Source organism: Sminthopsis crassicaudata, chromosome 4 (assembly GCF_048593235.1).
Source record: "Sminthopsis crassicaudata isolate SCR6 chromosome 4, ASM4859323v1, whole genome shotgun sequence".
NCBI classification, from domain to species: Eukaryota; Metazoa; Chordata; class Mammalia; order Dasyuromorphia; family Dasyuridae; genus Sminthopsis; species Sminthopsis crassicaudata.
This window is the reverse complement of record NC_133620.1, coordinates 314,309,154-314,329,627: the sequence shown is the minus strand read 5'-3', so window position 1 is coordinate 314,329,627 and position 20,474 is coordinate 314,309,154. Positions and strand designations below refer to the sequence as shown.

Genomic DNA, 20,474 nt, shown 5'->3' with positions numbered 1-20,474 from the left:
ATGATATATTTTTTTATAGATGGAACAGATCAGGTCCAACTAAATCCCACCATCTATTCCTCCACAGAACTAGTTAAACTGTTATACTCTATCAAAGACAAGTTAATATGCCAAATACTCACTTCCATCTCTGTTCTGTCAGGACAAAATATCTACAAAGCCTTCACAGGTACCTAATTAAGTCAAGGAAATACTCATTAACACTGGCCTTGGCTGATGTGGAAATGTATAATGGGTTTTTTTTCCCTTCTCAATGAATAGGAGAGGGAATAGAGGGAGAAAAAAAATTTGAAAATTTTAAAACCAAAAACTCCAAAACACTGGTGAGAGGAGGGAAGCACTGGAGAACTCTTTGAGAGGGTAAGACCTTTCTATTTGGGCTCAAGAAAACAAAAAATTTTCTGCCCCATTTAAACTAGTAGTTTACTAGTAGTAGTTCACTACAATATAGTCATAGAATAAGAATGGTGAAATATGGGCATCCCCCAGGAGTAATGCACATTTTCTTCTCTCTACAACTCTGGGAAATTACTATTGCAGAATTATATCATAAGGAAATTTATATTCACTGAATATGTGTGGTCTCAGCTTTCCTAAAATCATGACCAGATGCCAGACCTCTCTGCTCTTTGGTATCTTACCCCAAGCATCCCACTGAATCACCTTTGCATTTGTTGGCAACTCCTATATGGGTCATTTATCCCATGAGTTAATCAGTATCCCAAAATCTTCAGGTTTCTAGGAATATTTGGAACTCCAATCGTTTTCCTTAATATAAGGAGACAGGACTAGACTTCTTTTCCCATCCTGCAATTGCACACCATTATCTTCCCAGCAGGCCTATTCTAGCAACACATCTAACTGGGCTCATTCCCTTTGCTTCTCTTGGATTCACTTTATTCTACTATGGACCCTACTATATACTCTCACATTCCCAAAATTATCAATCTGTTCTATGACTATGCTAAACTTTTACCCAACCCATAGATATACATGGTGATGTATGAATCAATGGTATGCAACCCTGAGATCCTAAAACAGAAGCCCATTTCCTAATTCTAATTCAGAAGAATATTTCTGAGAACACCTTGGCTAAAACAGATTGTCAGTCTGCCTCCTATTCCTGTAATGCACTTTCCTCCTCCCCTACTATATGCCACATCAAAGCCAGTCAATTGCCTGGGTCACCCTATCTGCTGGACCTATTCAAGTGAGAAAACATGCTCAGAGTCAACCACAGTGAGTTGTTCTGACTTCATTTCAGCTACTACCCCCCATCCCCAACACGGGGCTGAGGGGAAACAGAAGAGAGGTGGGAAATATCTTTAATGTCTCTGACCATTAGGACACAATTCTGTGTGCTCACAGCCTATGATGAATATCAGTAGTACAGGACCAAATAGTGAATTCTTTTGTGCTCTTCACAGAAAATCTATGGTCTCTGGGTGCCACGGTTCCTGCTGGGCCAATATGAACAAAGGCTTCTTCTCCACAAGAAGAAGACTCTAGCTGGGTAAAGTGAGGTTATAGGAACCTATGTCTATATTACCCTTATAGGTCAAAGCAGAAGCTTTCAGCCCTACTACTATTGGTATTATCAGTCTTACTTTGAAAATCATTGGGTTTTTTGGTTTGTTTTCTTAAAATTTCACACTGTCACTGTTTTTCTTAAATTCACACTCTCACATTTCCTCATCTTCCTAGTCTTCTAGTCCCCTCAAAGTAAGGATTTTCACTGCACTACTGAAAGGAATCCAAGTAGAACCAATTTACAATGCTATAAACTTGTATTTATCTTTCAAACAACCCTATAGCACAAATAAAGTGCTTGAGACACATTCTGCCTTTTAAAATTTGATCTAAATACATCCTTCACAGGGGTGTCTCGAATTAGTCAAAATATATAGTCAATGAATCAAGACTGGGAAGACAGCTTACAGTATATCTGAAGTGTTCTTGCCTAGCAGACCTTACCAAGTTCCACTCTCCCCCTTTCTTTTTTGGACTACTCATGGCAATAACTAAAAATGTTGGCAAAGATTATGGATTCATATTTTTTCAATATAAAGATCACTTCATTACTTACTCCCACTTTATCTACTTCTGTATTACACAAAAAAGATAAAAAACAACTTTCAATAGAAATAGTGCTTCTTTTTGCAAAATATCAGTGATAACGAAATTATGAATTCAAACCAAATGCAAAATTATCACCATTTCCAAAATAAAATAAAAATCCTGACTATCAAGCACCAATCTGAGTACTAGTTCAAAAATTCTTAATGCTTAATTAGGAGATTTGAATGAAGGATACAAGAGCTGTTCTATTTCAATCAGTCTACAAAAACCTATTAAGGATCTATTGCTCCATGCTGCACCAGAGATAAATACAATGAATGAAAAATACTTACTCACAAGGAGCTTATATTCTAATATGGAGATAAAGATGATAAAAAATAAATAAATAAATAAGCAGCATTTAAGATTTGCAAAGCACTTTACATGATCTCATTTGATACAGCTACTTTGGAAGTTGTAGTTATTATTAGCCCCACTTCAGATAGATAATCTGAGGCACACTTTTCCTTAATGACTTGCCACAAATTATTCAGTTAAGAGACTGATACAAAATTTGAACTCAGGTTTTCCTGACTCCAGATCAAGCACTTTTACATTCTAACTCCTGGTAGCCCCTACGGAAAAATGTATGTACTGGTTCAACTTATTAATAAATACAAGGCACTTTGACATTAGTAAAGACTTCATGTAAAAGATGGTCCAACTGTTTCTTGAAAAGAGGAGTGAGAGTGTACATTTGTGAAGAAAAGATCGGTGTGGTAAAGAGAATAAAGTGCAAGGCAAATAGAAAGATTAGGACAAAGTTGTGAAAGGCTAAAAGCTAAAAAGAGTTTATATATTTGATTCTAGAAAAAGCATTTTTGTCCTTTTTTGTATTCTGGACCCTCTTTGGAACTCCTTGGAATAATTTCAAATGAAAAAAATAATACATTATATTAGAAGGAAACCAATCACATTGAAAAGGTCATCAAATTCAATTAAAAGCTCTTATCTAGATAAAGAGAAACTGAAAAGAATTTAGGTAGAACCAAGAGTCTCAAAAATCCAAAAAAGGATTTTCCAAGAGGAAAAAGTAGCCAATGTCAAATGCAATGGAGTTTGAGAGAGATGAGGATGCAAACACTAAGATTTGGCGATTAAGAGATTAAAGGTAACTTTGAAAGAAGCAGTTTTAGTCAAGTTATGAAGCAGTAAGCTAGACTGGAAAAGTTGAAGAGGAAGTGAAAGGAGAGGAAGTGAGGGCAGTGAATGGAGACAGTTTTTCCTAGCAGCCAGAACAGAGAATGATACCTTGAAAGTATGATAGGGATGAGTAAAGGTTTTGAGTTGACTTTTTTTTTTTTTTAATTAAAGGATGGGGGAGATAGACATATCTGGCAGTGGTAGATTTAAATTTAGACGAAAGTTGAAAATTAAAGAGAAAGGGTGATTGAGTTTCAAATTTTTGGAGAAGCTGAAAGGAGATGGGATCAAGATCATTGAGTAGATGGACAGGATGACCGTGTAAAAGAAAAAAGCCACCCATCATTGTCTGAGTTTGTGGGAGAGAAGATGAGGTATAATGTTAATGGGTTTTGAGATGAAAGGGAAGAATTTTTTTTTTTTTAAATCCAGAGTACAATTTATATCATGGGGACAAGAGGGGAAGAGGTTTCAGACTTTTTAAATTTCAAATAAGTAGCCTCATACTCTTAAAGCGTAGGGACTAGTTCCCTAAATCTCATCTCAGAGGCCAGGGGCTCAGACCCAAATTACAGCTAAAGATTCACTGACAAGAGTAGGATAGTGGAGCTTCTGAATCACCTGCCCAAAGTAAATGCCATAAAATCATAACCATGTGGCCTTCCTAGAATAGGTCTCCCCCAGATTCCTATCTTATCTCAGGTCCCTGATCTGCTGGAATCATCACCTATCACTGACATCTTTACAATCCCTTAATCTTGGAGATTGAAAGACTATTGTCTAAGGAGTAAGAAGGATAGGGGGAGGAGAAGAGAAGGAAAGAACACCTCCAAGTTGAAATAAAAAACGTCTTTAGGAGACTGTAGAAGGTAAGAGAAGACAAAAAATAATGGGGAGAAATCTCCTATAGGCCAAAATACCCAAATTGGCCTGGTGATGCCCACAGACCCAACTAGAAGAGGTGCTAGCAGTGAAGGAAAGGCCACAAAGGAGTGGTCCCTCCCCTATTGCTTTTTCTGAAGCTCTGACATAGAACTTTGTTGTGAAAGCTTCAGAGTTTTAAGAATACATCTATTTTAGTGACAAACCAGGCTCCAGAGAAGTTTGTCAGTCCTTAAGAAATTATGGGTAACAGAAACCTGGAAGTCAAGAATGTCAACATCTTTTCTAGGGAAAAGAATGCCGTTTCTATTGTGTATAATATCTACCCAGCATACCTATCCCAGCACTCGGGTGAGGAGAAACCACATATACATTTAGCCCAACCAAACTAAATTGCCTTGCCTAAATTCTGTTAATTAGAACTCTTCAGGTACTGTTCCAAGCTGCCTGGCCAGAAGGTGGTAGGTAGCTAGGTAGGAAGGTAAAGAAGGAGGGAATGAGGGAGGAAGGAAGGAAGGAAAGAATAAGGGAGGGAGGGAAGAAGGAAGAAATGAGGGAGGAAGGAGTAAAGAAGTCTCACAAGCAAAATTTCCCTAGCCCAAAACAAAGCAGAATTCTCAATACCCTCCTACTACAGAGGGTCTCACAGTTACTAATACCAACAAATTTATTACAGCTTAAAAGAAGTGTACCTCAGTAAAGTTCAACTCTAATCAATAGAGCCTTTGGTTAATTTCTACATGCCTTCATTTTGAAAATTTTATCTACCTGGAAGCTGAGCCCTGCACCTCAAACATGAATTACAGGTGTGGCCACTTTACTAACATTCAACCCTGAAAGGGGGTGGGAAGGCTGCTGTCTTTCAGGATTGGGGTGGGGTGTCCAGGCAGGACTGGGCTGGGTTCCAGCACTATGAGCCTGAAATTTGCCCCAAAGTAGTATTTCCTGTTCTTAACCAAAAGGGGAAAAAAAAACTCCCCCAAAAAACCCCAATAGTAATAGCTTCAAAAAGGCATAGTAAAATGCAAGAGAAACTAGGATTCACAACTTTTATGCTTTTATTCCTTTTTTTTTTTTTTTTTTTTTTTTTTTTTGGAGAATCATGTCTAGTTAGTATAGTGGCAAACAATAAATGTTAGCTATTGCTAATTAATCCACCTCCAAAGATGCTCTAACATGCTTTCTCCTCCCTGGGTCAGGAGTTAATATACTCCTCACTAAATCATTTTCCCCTTCCTAGCTGAATCTAACATCCAGAGACCCTTCCTCTGTCCTGACAGATTCACAAGAAATTTAGAACTAAGCAACAGGAAACTGACAAACTGTGAATCAGATCTGCCAGTTGCCTAACAGAAGCTTCTATCCTCCCTTCCCAATCTCAAAGCCCCTCCTGAGATCAGACCCTCTCCTAGAGGCCAGGATTAAGACAGGGAAAGACCTCATACTTCAGAGTTACCTTTTTTGATCCTGAAACATCCTGAAGACCAGCAACAGAAATATCTGGGGAGGAAAGTACTAAAATAAGAGGCCAGAGTTGGGTATAATTCCCTGTTCTACTGCTAGCGGGTGAATAACCTAAAACAAGTCACTTCCTCTCTGTGCTTCAGTTTTGAATCGGTAAAATGAAAGAAAAATCCCTGTTACCCCAAACCATCACTTGAAAGTGCCATAAAAGTGAAATATTCAGCTTATTATGAAGACTATTCTTGAATGGTACAACATGTCTTATTCTTCCAAAACACTTTTGTATGTATTATTTCACTTGACCAGTCTGGCAATAATATTTATTAAGTACCTATAAAATGGCAAGACACTGTCCTAGATATCAGAGATACGAAGCCAAAGAGGAGACTGTCTAGGCTCATATAATTTACACCTGATGAAGGGAGACAACATGTACACATAGGCAAAAATCAATAAAGTAAAAGGGAAGGAAGGGACAAAAGCAACTGAGGGAAAAGGAGACTTGAGTATGGTGGTCTCTGATGGCTGATATCTAAAAGAAGCTAAATAGCAGGAGTAAGATGAAGAAGGGCGCTGTGCAGCCCAGGATGGGGAGATAGTCTGACCAAGGCAAGGAGATGGAACAGTATGGTCAATTTGGCAGGATCCAGGAAGGGAAAGTATTAAATAAAAAGGTTATCAAGGCAGGGTGTAACCAGGTTATTAAGGTCAAAGAAGTTTATCCTGGATCCCTGTGGGATAGGAAGAAAATGTGACAATCCCAATATGCAAAAAAGGGGAACCTGAATCCATAAGGGAAAAATGCATTATTGCAAATCATATAGCTAGTCTTGGCCAAACTAGCATGGAGAACCTAGGTCCCTAGCCTTCGAGAGTCTAATGTCCTTTCACAAAAATGTTCCTTGAGAGTATGGGCTATTTCCAACATTTTTTGATCTTTCTAATCTTAGCACTATCACTTAAATGATCAATTAAATATTTGTTGAACTGAATTCCAGAAGACCACATTGTTCAATGTTTATGGTATAGCTATGTTGAGATGTTTTACTTAACCTGGCAAATGAAAATGAAAAGCCAAATCTAAACTTAGAATATGGATAAATTATATCACAAAGTTTTTCTGACTTATAAAATTCACTAGAAAGTTTCTTTAAATAATGAGTTTCTCATCATCCTGATTTTTAAAAAAGAAAATCAAGTTGTATAAAATGTCTCCGAAATTTCTGTATTACATAAACTGATTACATGAACCGATGCTCAATTTATCAATAACTATTCCAAATACTATTAACAAAAACTTTCATGTAATATAATACTCAAGTTCTAGCAAAACACAAATAACTTCTAGCAACATGATTTTTTTTTTTTTTTTGGAGACTGGGGTTAAGTGACTTGCCCAGGGTCACACAGCTAGGAAGTGTCAAGTGTCTGAGACCAGATTTGAACTCGGGTCCTCCTGAATTCAAGGTTGGTGCTCTATCCACTGCGCCACCTAGCTGCCCCACAACTTATTTTTTCAAAGTTGAAATGGCGTTGGATTTTACCATAGTTCTAAAAATTTTTATTTATTCTTATGAACAATGTAACAATTAAGTCATTTCAATATGTTTTGGTTTTCAATTATTTGGCAAATTTTCCCATGGTTATGAATTATTTTCCGTTTCCTTTTAATATCATTTATTGGGTTTAACAGAGGGCATGAGGCATTTCCAAATGTATGTTCACTGAGATGGGGAAAACTGTGGGAGGAAAAAAAAAAAAAAGTACCAAAGGCAGGAAGTATCTGGTGCCAGTGACAGGCTGAATAGCAAACATATCTAAATAGAGGGGACAAGAACACTAATTATGTCCTGCTCACTTTTTTCCCCCAGGGGGTTTGTGCTGGGTTTATCCCAAACAATGGTATGGACAAAGGAATCACCGAGATAAAAGTTTCAAGAATATACACATTCTTTTCTGTTCCACACAACCCGTTAGACAAAGCTGCTTATTCACCAAAATGAAATAAAAATCATCCATCAACCTATCCTTTAATGGGAGGTTGTGGGTGTAGGGAGGGGTGTGGGTGGGTGCTGAGTTAAATTGTTACCTCAGATTGGCTGTGGTCAGGGATTTAAAGAGATTCTTGATACATTTTCATCATTACATGCAATAAATCTCCATCCCCAACTCAGTTTCTAAGTTCCAGAGTGAGGTTCAGTTATACTCATAAGTCCCTTATATTGGGAGCAGAGCACACAGCTGTGCCCTCTGTCTTTCCTCTTTATCCACCATACACGCACACACACCCCACCTCCAACTCAGCTGCAAAAACATTCAAGTCTCCCTAGGCATTGGGGCCTCGCCTCCTGTGGGGGAGAGGGAGTGGCAGGAGCACATTAGTCCGGGAAAAGGTGAGACACTGGAAAAGCCAGTCAGGTGTTTCGATTCCAACTGGAAATATAGAGTCACAGAGTTTATCAGAGCAGTTTCAGAAAAACAATCCATCAGTATAGTCAGAAGTGATTGCTGGGGAAACCTCTCAACAGGTTGGTTGAGTTGGGGGGCCTGGGAAAGCTAAGAGGACAAGAGTTCTGGCCCTCTACAGCATGGGGGGGCTGTACCTCATGCTGTAGAGGGCCAGAACTCTGAAAAGGTGTACTTAAATCTAAGTCAGCAAGGTACTTATAGTTAAGCATATACTTAGTACTTAATATGGTAACAATGGTTGCAGCACATGCTTAGTGTGCTGTAGTGATGTAATCGTATTTAAGGGCTAGGACAACTGGGAAGGATCCCAGCCACAGATACAACACGACAGACTCCAGATTCCAAACTACAACTTTAACCAGACACATAGTAGCTCTCCTGCCTCCTTCACTCCTCCACTAAGACCAAAGACTCAGGCTGATCCCAAGGTCCTCCAGAGAGCTAGTCTGGAAGTTACACCAGGCAGCATATATGTGTGCATATAACTTAACATGCATCTCTCCACACATCAATTCTAATAGCTGCAGAAATAATGGGTACTAAAATTTACTTACTTTCCCCTGATTCTCTCTTTTTTTGTTCTCAATACCACCAAACCTAAACTTTCTTTTACAAATATGCCACAAGATTAATAACCCTTTCTCTGAAGGCTCCTTCCTTCCCTGAGAAAACTCACAGAAAACCCAAGTGTCCCTAGTCCTATACAGATCTGGTCACTCACTAAGGAATACCTGGGATGCTCTCCCAAGGTCTGGGACATGGACAATTAAAAAAACCTTCAGGAACCAGCATAGAAAATTAATTATAAAAATTAATTTACAAGAGAAACACTTCCCTTCAAACTGCAATAGTTAAGAGAAAAACAGGCTTAAGAATTAAAAGAGCTAACCTCCAGGCTTACACTGGGATTGCATGACCTTAATTATACATTTTTTTTCATCTAAGATATGGAGATATAAGCATACAGCAATAATACTTCACTTATCCAAAAGCCAACTGCTATCTGTCCTTGGCATACACAACTACTTCCAAAACCCAGAAAACCAAAAGAAAAGGCCTCCAGAAGCTCAAAATAGATTTTATTCTATGCACTTTACTCACAAGTAAACACCTGAAACCTTCATTTTTTTTTAACTTAGCAAGTTTCTCAGTAACAAAAATAGCTGATATTTATACAAGGCTTTAATATTTACCAAGGACTTTTCCTATATTTTCTCATTTGATCCTCAACATGCCTATAGTTTCCTGTGCAGATACTATTCCTATTTCACAGAATTAGAAATTGAAGCCAGAGATGAAGAAACTTGCCTTTGACTCAGCAACTAGTAAGGGGAGGAGGGGAATAGGAGACGCAAACACCAACCAAAGTCTCTCTGAATTCAGTAATGCTCTTTCTGCTAAACCACACTGCCTCTAATTCATGAGTTAAGAGGCATCAATGAGAAGCAAGGAAGCATTCCATAGCAAGAAGTAACAGCAAACCTGGAGACAACAAATATTTTAAAAGTAAACATGAACATGAAACTGAAACTGCACAAACAAAATTAAAGTATCTAGAACAAAAAGGGAAGTGGTCGAGTGTGAAAACTTTGTATGCACAATTTTATATTAAATCTGATACAGGTTTTCTTTAGAGGATATGCACACAAATACCAAAAAATATTCAAGGTCAAAAGCAATTCCCAATAAAGAAATGGTCAAAGGACATGAACAAATAGTTCTCAAATCACTAATATAATAAAAAACAAAATCAAAACAAGTGAGATTTAACTTCATACCCAGAAAAGTAGCAATGATGACAAAAGATAGGCATGATCAATATTAAAGGTTGTGGGGAGTCAGGCAAGCTAATAATGCATGTAATTCATGCGGGGCTGTGAACTGGTCCAACCATTCCAGAAAATAATTTGGAATTATGTAAAGCCATTAAAATATCCATGCCCTTTGATCAAAAGATTTCACTACTAGAATATATTCCAAGGAATAAAGGGGGAAAAAAAAAAAAAAAAAAAAGGCTCCACATGCATCAAAATATTTATAATACTACTTTTCATGGTAGCAAAGAACTAGTAACCAAGTAAATACCCATCAATTATGGAATGGTTTAACATTGTGGTACAATATTATAGCATAATAATGAGCATGATGAATATAGAGAGGCATGTTAAGACTTGGACTGATTCATAGTGAAGTAAGCAGAACCAGGAAATATAACAATGAGTACAACAATGTAAGATGAAAGAACCACAAAAATATCAAATCTGAATGTTGCAAAATTACCAAGAACAATCTTAGCCCCAACAAAAAGATGAGAAGACAGAATAGCTGCTCCTTTTAAGGGGTTAGGGTCCACAGGTATGGAACGATACCTGTATTAACTTCAGTTTTCATTATTGACTAGTTTTTTTTTTTTCATTAGTTTAGTTTCATTAGTTTTTTTTTTTTTCCCCCCCATTCTTAATTAGTTTTGCTGAATTTTCTCCCTTTTTTAAAAACTGTTTATTAAAAGTTCACTCTCTGGAAGCAGGAAAGAAAACCTAGGCAATTTAAAAAGCATATTTAAGAACAAAAAAAGTACAGAACTCCAGAGTTCTAGAAGATTAAGTGATTACTCACACTTTGGGGAATCCCTAAGAGCATTATATAGGCCTATAACTGATCTTCAAAATTGTATCAAAAAGAGGTTACATATTCTACTCCCTATATTCTAATTATGATGGCTGGTTACTTTGTAATAAAATTTAGAAACAGTCCTATGAAAATTTATTTTAAAGTTAAAAAAAAAAAAAAAATATATATATATATATGTATATATATATATATATATATATATATATAATTTGAACTTTAAAGAGGTAAGCTTCAATTAACTAAAAAGTTCATTTACATAAAACAGTTCCTTTCCCCACAATGTCAGATAAAAGTATTATTCTACCTTCTACAATGCTTTCAAATATAAAATGGGATAATGTTAAGTATTCATATTTAAAGAGATACTGAGTTAAGATCCCATATAAGTATTAGGACCTCGGAACTAAATTATAGAGATAGGGAGGAGACATCCTCACCCACACTCTTACTACACCTAATTTTTCTTATCATAGTTCCCCGTGTTGGGAACTTCACCTCATGCTAGATATAACCCTCTTACCTTTGGCATGAAAGGTCCAACCACTCCGCCAATACTCCTGCAGCTGCACGCGTTCCTGCTGTCCTAAGCTACAGACCTCACTGTAGAACTGTCTCTCTATGTGGACATAAGCAGCAGGAATGGCACCAGCTACCCCCTTCGCCCCAAAAAATCCATTCACTTCAGGTGAAGCCAACAGAATATGGTACTCAGCCCGAGTGCCCAGGACCAGGTCCATGTAGGCCTGAGTCAGGTTGAAATAACCCGTGGTAAGATAGATCTTAGCACCCCTCTCTGCCTCTGTCAGCAGTGTCTCTGTAACAATCTCATCAATTTTAATCTCAAAGGGCTTCATCTGAATCAGTGGATAAATCCAGGTATCAGGAGCTGGTCTCCGGTCACCAGCTGCTGCTGCATCTTCCTGGGTTAGAAGGGAATCACTGTGAAAGGTTTGGGCATGGAGCAGCTGCTGTCGGGTCCGGGCTGCATTGATCACATCCATGACTCTCTTGTTGGCTGCCTCACAATATGCTGTTTGGTCTCCTGCAAAAGAGCATAGGCACATCAGTAAAGAAGGAAAAGAAACAGATAGGACTCAGAAGCCAAGATTCTTTAATGTCAAAGCACAGGCACTGATAATAAACATACAGCCTTTTGTACTCTAAACAGTGGTAGCTTGGAAATTCTCTTAATTGGTCTCTGTTAAAACCAGGGCTGTTCAAAAAGTTATCAAAATGTGCATACCCTTTGACCCAGCAGTGCTACTACTGGGCTTATATCCCAAGGAAATACGAAAGTAGGGAAAGGGACCTGTATGTGCCAAAATGTTTGTGGCAGCTCTTTTTGTAGTAGCTAGAAACTGGAAGATGAATGGATGTCCATCAGTTGGAGAATGGTTGGGTAAATTGTGGTATATGAAGGTTATGGAATATTATTGCTCGGTAAGAAATGACCAGCAGGAGGAATACAGAGAGGCTTGGAAAGACTTGCATCAACTGATGCTGAGTGAAATGAGCAGAACTAGGGGATCATTATACACTTCAACAATGATAGTATATGAGATTGTATTCTGATGGAAGTGGATATCTTCAACATAGAGAAGAGCTAATCCAATTCCAATTGACCAATGATGGACAGAATAAGCTACAACCAGAAAAGGAACACTGGAAAATGAGTGTAAACTGAGTATTTGTTTGTTTGTTTTTCTTCCCAGATTATTTTTACCTTCCGAATACAATTCTTCCTTTGCAACAACAAAATTCGATTCTGCACATATATACTGTACCTAGGATATACTATAAGATATTTAATATGCATGGGAATGCCTGCCATCTAGGGGAGAGGATAGAGGGAAGGAGGGAAAAACAGAAGGGAGTACAAGGGATAATGTTTAAAAAAAAAAAAAAATTTTACCTATGCATATGTACTGTCAAAAAAAAGTTATAATTATAAAATTAATAATAAAAAAAAAACAGGGCTGTTTATCAGAGTTGACTAACTGGGGGAAAGGGATTAAACAGAACTAAAATAACTATATAGGAATAGGACCTATATAGAAATAGGCCTTGGTTAATCTCATTGGTACCATGTTCTAACACCTATTATTGTCTACTTACCATAAAATACTGATATATGGCTTAAGTGAAGAAACTATATGTAAAGTATTTTAATCCTTACATGCTATGTCAGCTAAATTTTTTTGTGTGTGTGTCTTTTTATTAGATGAATGATTTCATTTGTTTAAAGAATTGCCCTACAAAGGCAAACAATTGATCTGTAACTTTTTATAGTCCTAAAGGATTGACTAGCCATTTCCCCCACAAGCAGTATTGCTGGATAGGGTCTTCCTATCTATTTTACTATGCTGTTATTATGATGAAAATGGTGGAGATGATAGCTATTACCAAGTACTACATAAGTTAAGTAACCACATATATTCTTAAGGCACAGTGAATAAATAACTAATTTTGTCCCTGAATATCCTCTCTTAAATCCCTTCTTTTGGCTAACTTTTTCCACAGAATTTCTTCTGTCATCTTCCGTCTCCTGAGCACAATCTCACTACTACCCATTCCTGACCAAAAAATAGTATTGATATCTCTCTTCTTTACATGTTCAAGGCTGCCTTATAATTTTTATGAGTAAAAACATGTTGAAACTCAAAAAAAAAAAAAAAAAAGGAATGGAACAAAACAATTCTAAAGCCAAAGTCTACGGAACACCTAATATCCCCTTTTATATCTTTATAAATTATAAAATATAATCCCTATGTTCAAGTAGTTTTCCATCTTGTAGAAAAGATAAGGCAGTCATACAATCTGACATCAGGGATAAGCAGAAAATGCAACACAACTATCTTTCCAGATGATGAGACCTGGGATCCACCTGATAAAGACTTAAGTGAATAGAGATGAGAGGCTGAGACTACTGCCAACGATTTTTTTCTTCCATTGAACACGAATTTATTAAGTGCCAGACCAATGAACACAAACACTAAGACAAAACACCTTCTTCATAATTTCTTTAGATATAAAAATAAACATACGTGTTATGCTCTAAAATAAGGGTTCTTAACCTAGGCTCCTCGGATACCTCCCCAAAAAAAGAGTATTTCAGACTTTGTAAAATTAGATGAGGGAGGGAGAAATGACATTTTTATTATTATTGACATCTAACTGAAATTTAGCATTTTCTTTCCTTTATTATTATTATTATTATTATTATACTTAACATTATTCTGAGAAGGAATTCACAAATTTCACCAGACTTTTGTGCCAGAAGTCCATAGCACAAAAAAGATGAAGTATTGCTCTAGAATTTATCCCACAGAAACATTTGCATTCTACAAAGTGATTCTCATTTCTGGTTTCTAATGAAACCTTCAATCTATAGGAAAAGAAGGGAAGGGAATGGCTGTCTGACAGGAATGGTAGCACAGAGTGGTTAAAATGAGCTTCAAAAGAAAAATGAGTTGAGGATAGTTTTGAAGACATAGATACTATTACGTGTCTTTAGGTGGATGGGAACCTCAGTTCTCTCTGCCATTCCACAAACTCTTCTGCCCGACCCATCCCCCCCATGATACCCTCATTAAGATGCTAGTACTTGTGATTTCAACCACAAACTTTCTTGAAGACAATCAGCTGAAGCCACAGGAATTGAAAGAATGCAAGTACCCAAGGGAACTGTTAACTTCCACCAACATTTCCCTGCATGCAAAGAGTGGTGTTCACTATCCAGGCAGGAGGCTACAGACTCATAAGTAGTTAAGAGCTGCAGAAGTCCCTGTATGCCAATGGTTTGGGAGGAAAATGCTCCTGAACAGTTCAGTCAATGCATCACAAAGACAATCATTTACTAGAGCTGTTTCCTATAAGTACTGGGCAGGCTTGGCTCACTACCCCAAGTACATAGCAAAGAACCCATATTGTTCCCACTCTTCCCAGTGCCAGATCTCTTATATCACAATCCTCCTCTTTGGCTAGGCTCTGGTGACTGAAGTTTCCTTCATTCAAAGCTTAGACCTCTTTTCCTGGAAAAAACTGAAAAGTGAAACTGAACCACTGCACATTCCTAGGCCTACAGATGGCCTATCTAGATTTTCAAAGTCTTGCATCAAAAAAGTGGATCAAGGTCACTATGAAGGTCAACTAGTCTAAAGTAAATAAATCACAGAATTGACCCAGATTACCAATCCCAATATTTCCCCTTGTCTTATTTCCCAATAATACTCAAAAGGAACAAGAGCAGGGGAAAAAAAGATTACCATAACTTCATCCTTCAGGAAGATGAGGCACTAAATTCCATTTCAATCACTACCAATACAACTTGGCTTATGTAGTGATCCAAACCAAACACATCCCACTAGTGGAGGAAGCTGAAATAGTATCAAGTCAAAAGCAACACCAAAATGAAGGGTAGATTTCTAAACACTCAAGAATGAACTCTGTTTTTCTCCTGTGCCTCATCACCTGTTCTGCTTGGTAAACTGAAATGAGCAGCAATCAAACTAGTAAGGAAAGCTATATACAACACCAAATGTTATATGAAAGCTAGGTTATCCAAAAACCAAATAGTATACATAAAGCCACTGGAGAAGAGAATCTAAGAATAAAAGTTAATATGCTGGGGCAGCTATATGGTGCAGTGAATAGAGCACTGGCCCTGAAATCCAGGAGGACCTACCTGATTTCAAAATAGGGCTCAGACTCTTAACACTTCCTTGCTGTATGACCCTGGGCAAGTCACTTAACTCCAATTGCCTGGGGGAGGGGGGAGTTAATATGCTACTAAGCTTGCTACATTCCCAACTATCTTACCCACTGGAAATATTAAATAGCAAGGATCTGTGTAAATCAAATGATAATTTATTCACTGCCACCTTTTAAAGCAACAAAGAATAAGATCACTCAACTCAAAAGCTACCACCCCACAGATTTTTATCAAATTTAATTGAAATGTGTATCCATATCCCCAAGTCATGAATGATTTTTCTCAACCCAAGCTAAGATTCAGAACATATTGGCAACATATTACAAATAAGCAGGTAACTCACTCTTTTGCTTCTCATCCCTGCCCAACCAAAACCTCAGCAAACTTATACAGCATAATCCCCCTACCTTTGTAAGGATGAACCATCCCTTCCACCATCTGTACAGTGTCATCACCCTGAAGCTGTAAGGACACATCCCCTACTGCATTCACAAGCTCTGTAAAGAAGTCAGCAATCTCTGGACAGTCCTGCAGAAACACGTATCGGTCCTGACGATTGGTGAAGTAGGAGTCACTCAGATTTGCACTAGAAGGAGGGAAACAGAGGGTAAAGATCCTATTTCTGTCAAAGGCATCCCTAGACTAGTCACCCAAGTTTATAGTCTTGAAATCAAATCATATTCTACCCTCTCAAATCTACTTATTGCCAAATCTTGTTAAGGAGACAGAAATCAACACTTCTCAAATTTGTTCTCTTTTCCCCACAAATACTAATCAGCGTAATTCAGGCCCTCATAATCTCTTGCCTAAATTATCAAAATATCCTCCCCCCAATTGGTCTCCCTAACTTGTCTCTTCCCACCATGAAAAAACAAGTCATAGTCAAAACCGGTCATAGTGCTTAGATGGAGTGCCTTGAACACGCAAGGAGGCCAATATCACTGGATTAAAGATGGATGGAGGGGTCTGATGCATAACATGTAATTCAAGAAAGACTAGGAGGGTGGAGGGGACAGAGAGGTTATGAAGGGTTTTGAATGTCCAACAAGAAGACTTTATATTTGATCCTAAAGGCGACTGGGTGCCAATGGAGTTTATGGTGTAGGGACAAGGGTAATATGAGTCAGACTTGCCCTTTAGACATTTTTAACATCTGAGTGAAGAACAGAATAAAGAAGAAAGACTTGTGGCCAGACAATAATAAGTCATTTTCAATTGTTCAAGTGATTACACCTGGGTTGTAGCAGTATCAGAAAACAGAAGGGGACAATTCAAGATGTTACAACAAAAATAAAACTACAGCTCTTGTAATACATATGTGTATAGATAGATAGATAGATAGAGCATGAGGAGACTGGCATACATGCTTTTAATGGATTTTTGTTCACTGACAGTTAATGCAGAAAGTCATAGGGTACCTTTTAATGACCTAGCCCAGCCTTCAGGCCAGATGAAAAAAAGTTGGCTAATTCCAGGTACTCCAATCCCTAAAATATCTGAATGGCCACTATATACAACATTATACAAGGCAAGGAAGGAGAAACAAATAAGATAACCCATGCTTTAAAGGATTTACTATAACCACATGGAAAAAGCTGCAGAGAAGTACTAAATTACACTTCTATGAAGAAAAGACAAATCACTGGTGGGAAGTGGCCAGATGGAAGAGGCAAAGCTTAAACTAAACTTTTAATGGTATTTAGGCCAACAGGAATACTGGACTCCTCTTAGAAGTAATAGTATGACCATAATCCTGCCATTTTTTAGGATTGTGATAGCAAGAGACCACGAAGAGAGATACCCTCACAATTATATTTCTCAATACCAGAAAAAAGAAAACCAAAAAAACCCCCATATTTCCTACATCACATAAAAGATCCATGAGCTGCCAGAGGATGTCAACGTTAAGAAAAATATCCGGAAAGCATCTTCATGAGGGAGTGTGAGGAAAGAGGTTTTGTAACTTCCCAAAGCTCCAGTATTTCCTCCAAAGTAATCTTGGGAAAAAGCAAAAACAAAAACAAAAACTAAACAAAAAAAAAAAAAAGTCTCTAATGAGATATAGACAGAGGCTAACTCACCCACTCAAGATCACACTGTTGTCAAAGAGATAAACTTTAATGTGCTGAAGACCAATAGTCTCATTGAAGCGTTCAGGAATAAGGAGGCGGAGGAGTCCACGAAGGTTTGGAGTGTGGAAAAGGGAGACACGAACCTGCTCAGGAAACCTCCGCAGTAATGGGAGCAACATTGTGCGGGAGTTCTTCCTACCTAGAAATGAAAAGAAAAAGAAAGAATGCTGAAACAGAGGGGATCACTGACACCAGATCCCAATAAACCTGTTAGTCAGCATATAATTGCCAATCTTAACATCAGTTGTTTTCTTCAATTTCTCAAACCAATTGGTGCTAAGTCTAGACAGGGAATCCTCTCTAACCACATATTAGAACATCCACCAGATAAAGAAGAGATGAGATTAAACCTCTTGGGTTATGTGACAGATGTATCTCTTTCCAAGGAGAGTGAGGTCTGGAATTTTTTTTTAAAGAAAAAGTTCAGAGGATGAAAAGGGGGAAAATACCTACCTCTTGATCCCCGGGTAAAATCTAAGAGAATGGAGACTTTGAGGTCTGAAGAAAAATTTGCTTGGAGTGACCTTTCTAGACTACTTTCTATACAATCCACCTGTTTGATAGATAGGGAAAAAAAACAACCCAAAGAACATATAAAGGACCCAAATAATATTTTGGACACTTACATTATTATTAGACACTATTAATACTGCAATGCTATTTAACCAAAGACACTGAAATTACACATATACTATTAGTTTTTTTGGGGGAAATACCATGATAGATCAAACAAAAGAAAAATTTCATGAAGGCATCCCAATGCCACAATTGCTTAAACTGTGGCATTCAGAAAAAGAGTGATTACATGTCAAAAGACATGTTTCCTAGACTATAAATGCAACTGTTTTCAAAATTTTTAGGATTTAAGCTCTCAAATGCATTGCAACCAGTCAGATGAAAATCTAGAGACACAAAAGACTACCGTGTCAATGATATTACTCCATAAATATTTATAAATGAATTGGCCCAATATATAATTCTTCCACCTCCTTAGATTGGAGAGGACACTGTTCATATATAAGAACAAGGTTTTCAAATTTTCAATTTCTATACTAAGTGATTCTAAAAGAAAAAAAAAAAAAAAAGAAAAAAAAAAAAAAAAAAAAAAAAAAAAAGAAGAGCTCCAAAGAAAAAAAGCAGAAAAAATAGAAGCACTTAGGCCAATTCGCCTTTTTACATTTAAACCCTTCCCCATTTTCCTAGCCCTGGCCTACAAGTACCCAAATAAAAGCAAATTTTAAAAAAAGCATTTACTAGAAGAAAAGATGCCTACTTCAATACCCCAAAGTCACAAAACAAACCCAGAGGAACAAATCTAAAAGGATGGCCTCCTTCACTTTAGGGTCACAATAAAAGTTACAGATTCAATCTGCATACAGAGATATATTTACATTCTATATATAGATATCTACATATAGATTCCCTAATCACCTCACAAGTTCCCCATGCTAATAGATATCACAGATGACAAGTATGGCATTACAGAAAGTTACTGGCTATTTAAAAAAGTTAAATATATAAATCACACTTCATCTAATTCATACTAACAGACCAATCAGATCTGATCTATATTTCTTCTGATGCATTCCTCCCTCATCTCTAGTCGTATCTCCATCTAACCTCTACATTTGTACAAAATAGATGGGAGTTCAGGTCTTAGCAACTTTGTTCTTTATTTAGAACAAACTTTATACTAATTCTCCTGACATCTGGAATAATAGAGCCTCATGTCAACTGTGTGAGTTTCTAACTATAGACTCTTAACATAGGGGAAACAAGTCACAGGACTTAAGGAAATGGATACATTGATGTAGCTGATAGCACTGCTTTCTCAAAATATTTACACTTACCAGTTCCTGTTCCAAAGGACCTGTCCCAAGGTACAGAGAGGCCATCACTACTCGCCTCTTGGCTGTCTTTATCTGTCCCTTTAAAAACAAAAAACACAAGACTATAAACACTCACAATGCTTCTCATTTCCAGCCTAAGCAATCCCATACTACAATATGCAAATCAGAACTTCCTCTATGACAAATTAATATTACATGGCCATGGTAGAGATTTGTAAAGAGTCTACAAAAATTAATTGCAAATAATCATTTCATCCTTAATGCTGCTCCTGGCATACAATTCAAATCATGCCCACGCAAAAACTAAAGGAGAAATAATGAAGGCATTTGAGCCCAAAACAAAGAAATCACAAGCTTTTGACACAGAAATGAATAGATATCTACATTCTACATAGTCTGATTTTCCCAGTCTGGTAAGAGGGTTCTTTCCCCTGACAAAACTCACCTTCATGAGCTCAAAAAACTCTGCTGGAGAAGATAACACCTTAACATGAGAGCTAGAAACACCAAACTCTGGAACCAAGTTTCTTATCCACTGAAACCTGTGAACCCCCTCGGGACACAGGCAGCAAGGTGGGGAGGTGACCTGAGGAACAGGTGGGGATAACAAAGGAGCCAAAAGGAGCCATGGTGACCTAGGTAAAGAAAAAAACTATTTTGTTACATTCTACCACAAATTCCCCCAAAAGTTGCTCCAGAAATGATCAAGAGAGGCAACACTACTATTTTGACATAGTCAAGAAAAATTCTTCTTGAACTATCAATGAAGCCATTGGGAAAGACTGGAAGGGAGATGCAAATAAAGAAGGAGGGGTAGGGAAGAGGCATTTGTCACATGTTTATGACCCAGGTGACAGATTGGTATAACTGACAGAATACAAAAGCACAACAAGCAAAGAATCTACTTCTTTAAAAGTTAAATTTTAAGAGAAAATTTAGTAGCATCTAGGGTTGAGGAAGAAAGCAATCCAATTGATTAAAAGGAATTGCCTCTTCCCCATTAAAAATATCATTTCAGACTCAATTACACTGTGGTGGGCCATATCTTGATATCTGATAGGGTTATAGAGTTGT

At 37.4% G+C, this 20,474-nt stretch overlaps 1 protein-coding gene across 10 annotated transcripts in view; it reads right to left on the bottom strand.

Moving 5' to 3' along the window:
• PGS1 (phosphatidylglycerophosphate synthase 1) overlaps positions 1 to 20,474 on the bottom strand; it is an 88,131-nt gene that overhangs the window by 11,490 nt on the left and 56,167 nt on the right. For all 10 annotated transcript variants that reach the window (XR_012481087.1, XR_012481086.1, XR_012481085.1 and 7 more), the window contains 6 exons: positions 19,846 to 20,035; positions 19,401 to 19,478; positions 18,004 to 18,103; positions 17,500 to 17,689; positions 15,826 to 16,004; positions 11,228 to 11,749 (listed from right to left, as the gene is read on the bottom strand). Coding sequence is in view for 7 of the 10 variants with exons in the window: in XM_074260270.1 (XP_074116371.1) it covers positions 11,228 to 11,749; positions 15,826 to 16,004; positions 17,500 to 17,689; positions 18,004 to 18,103; positions 19,401 to 19,478; positions 19,846 to 20,035 (1,259 nt within the window). In the remaining 3 variants the exon portion in view is untranslated. The remainder of the gene's footprint in view (positions 1 to 11,227; positions 11,750 to 15,825; positions 16,005 to 17,499; positions 17,690 to 18,003; positions 18,104 to 19,400; positions 19,479 to 19,845; positions 20,036 to 20,474) is intronic.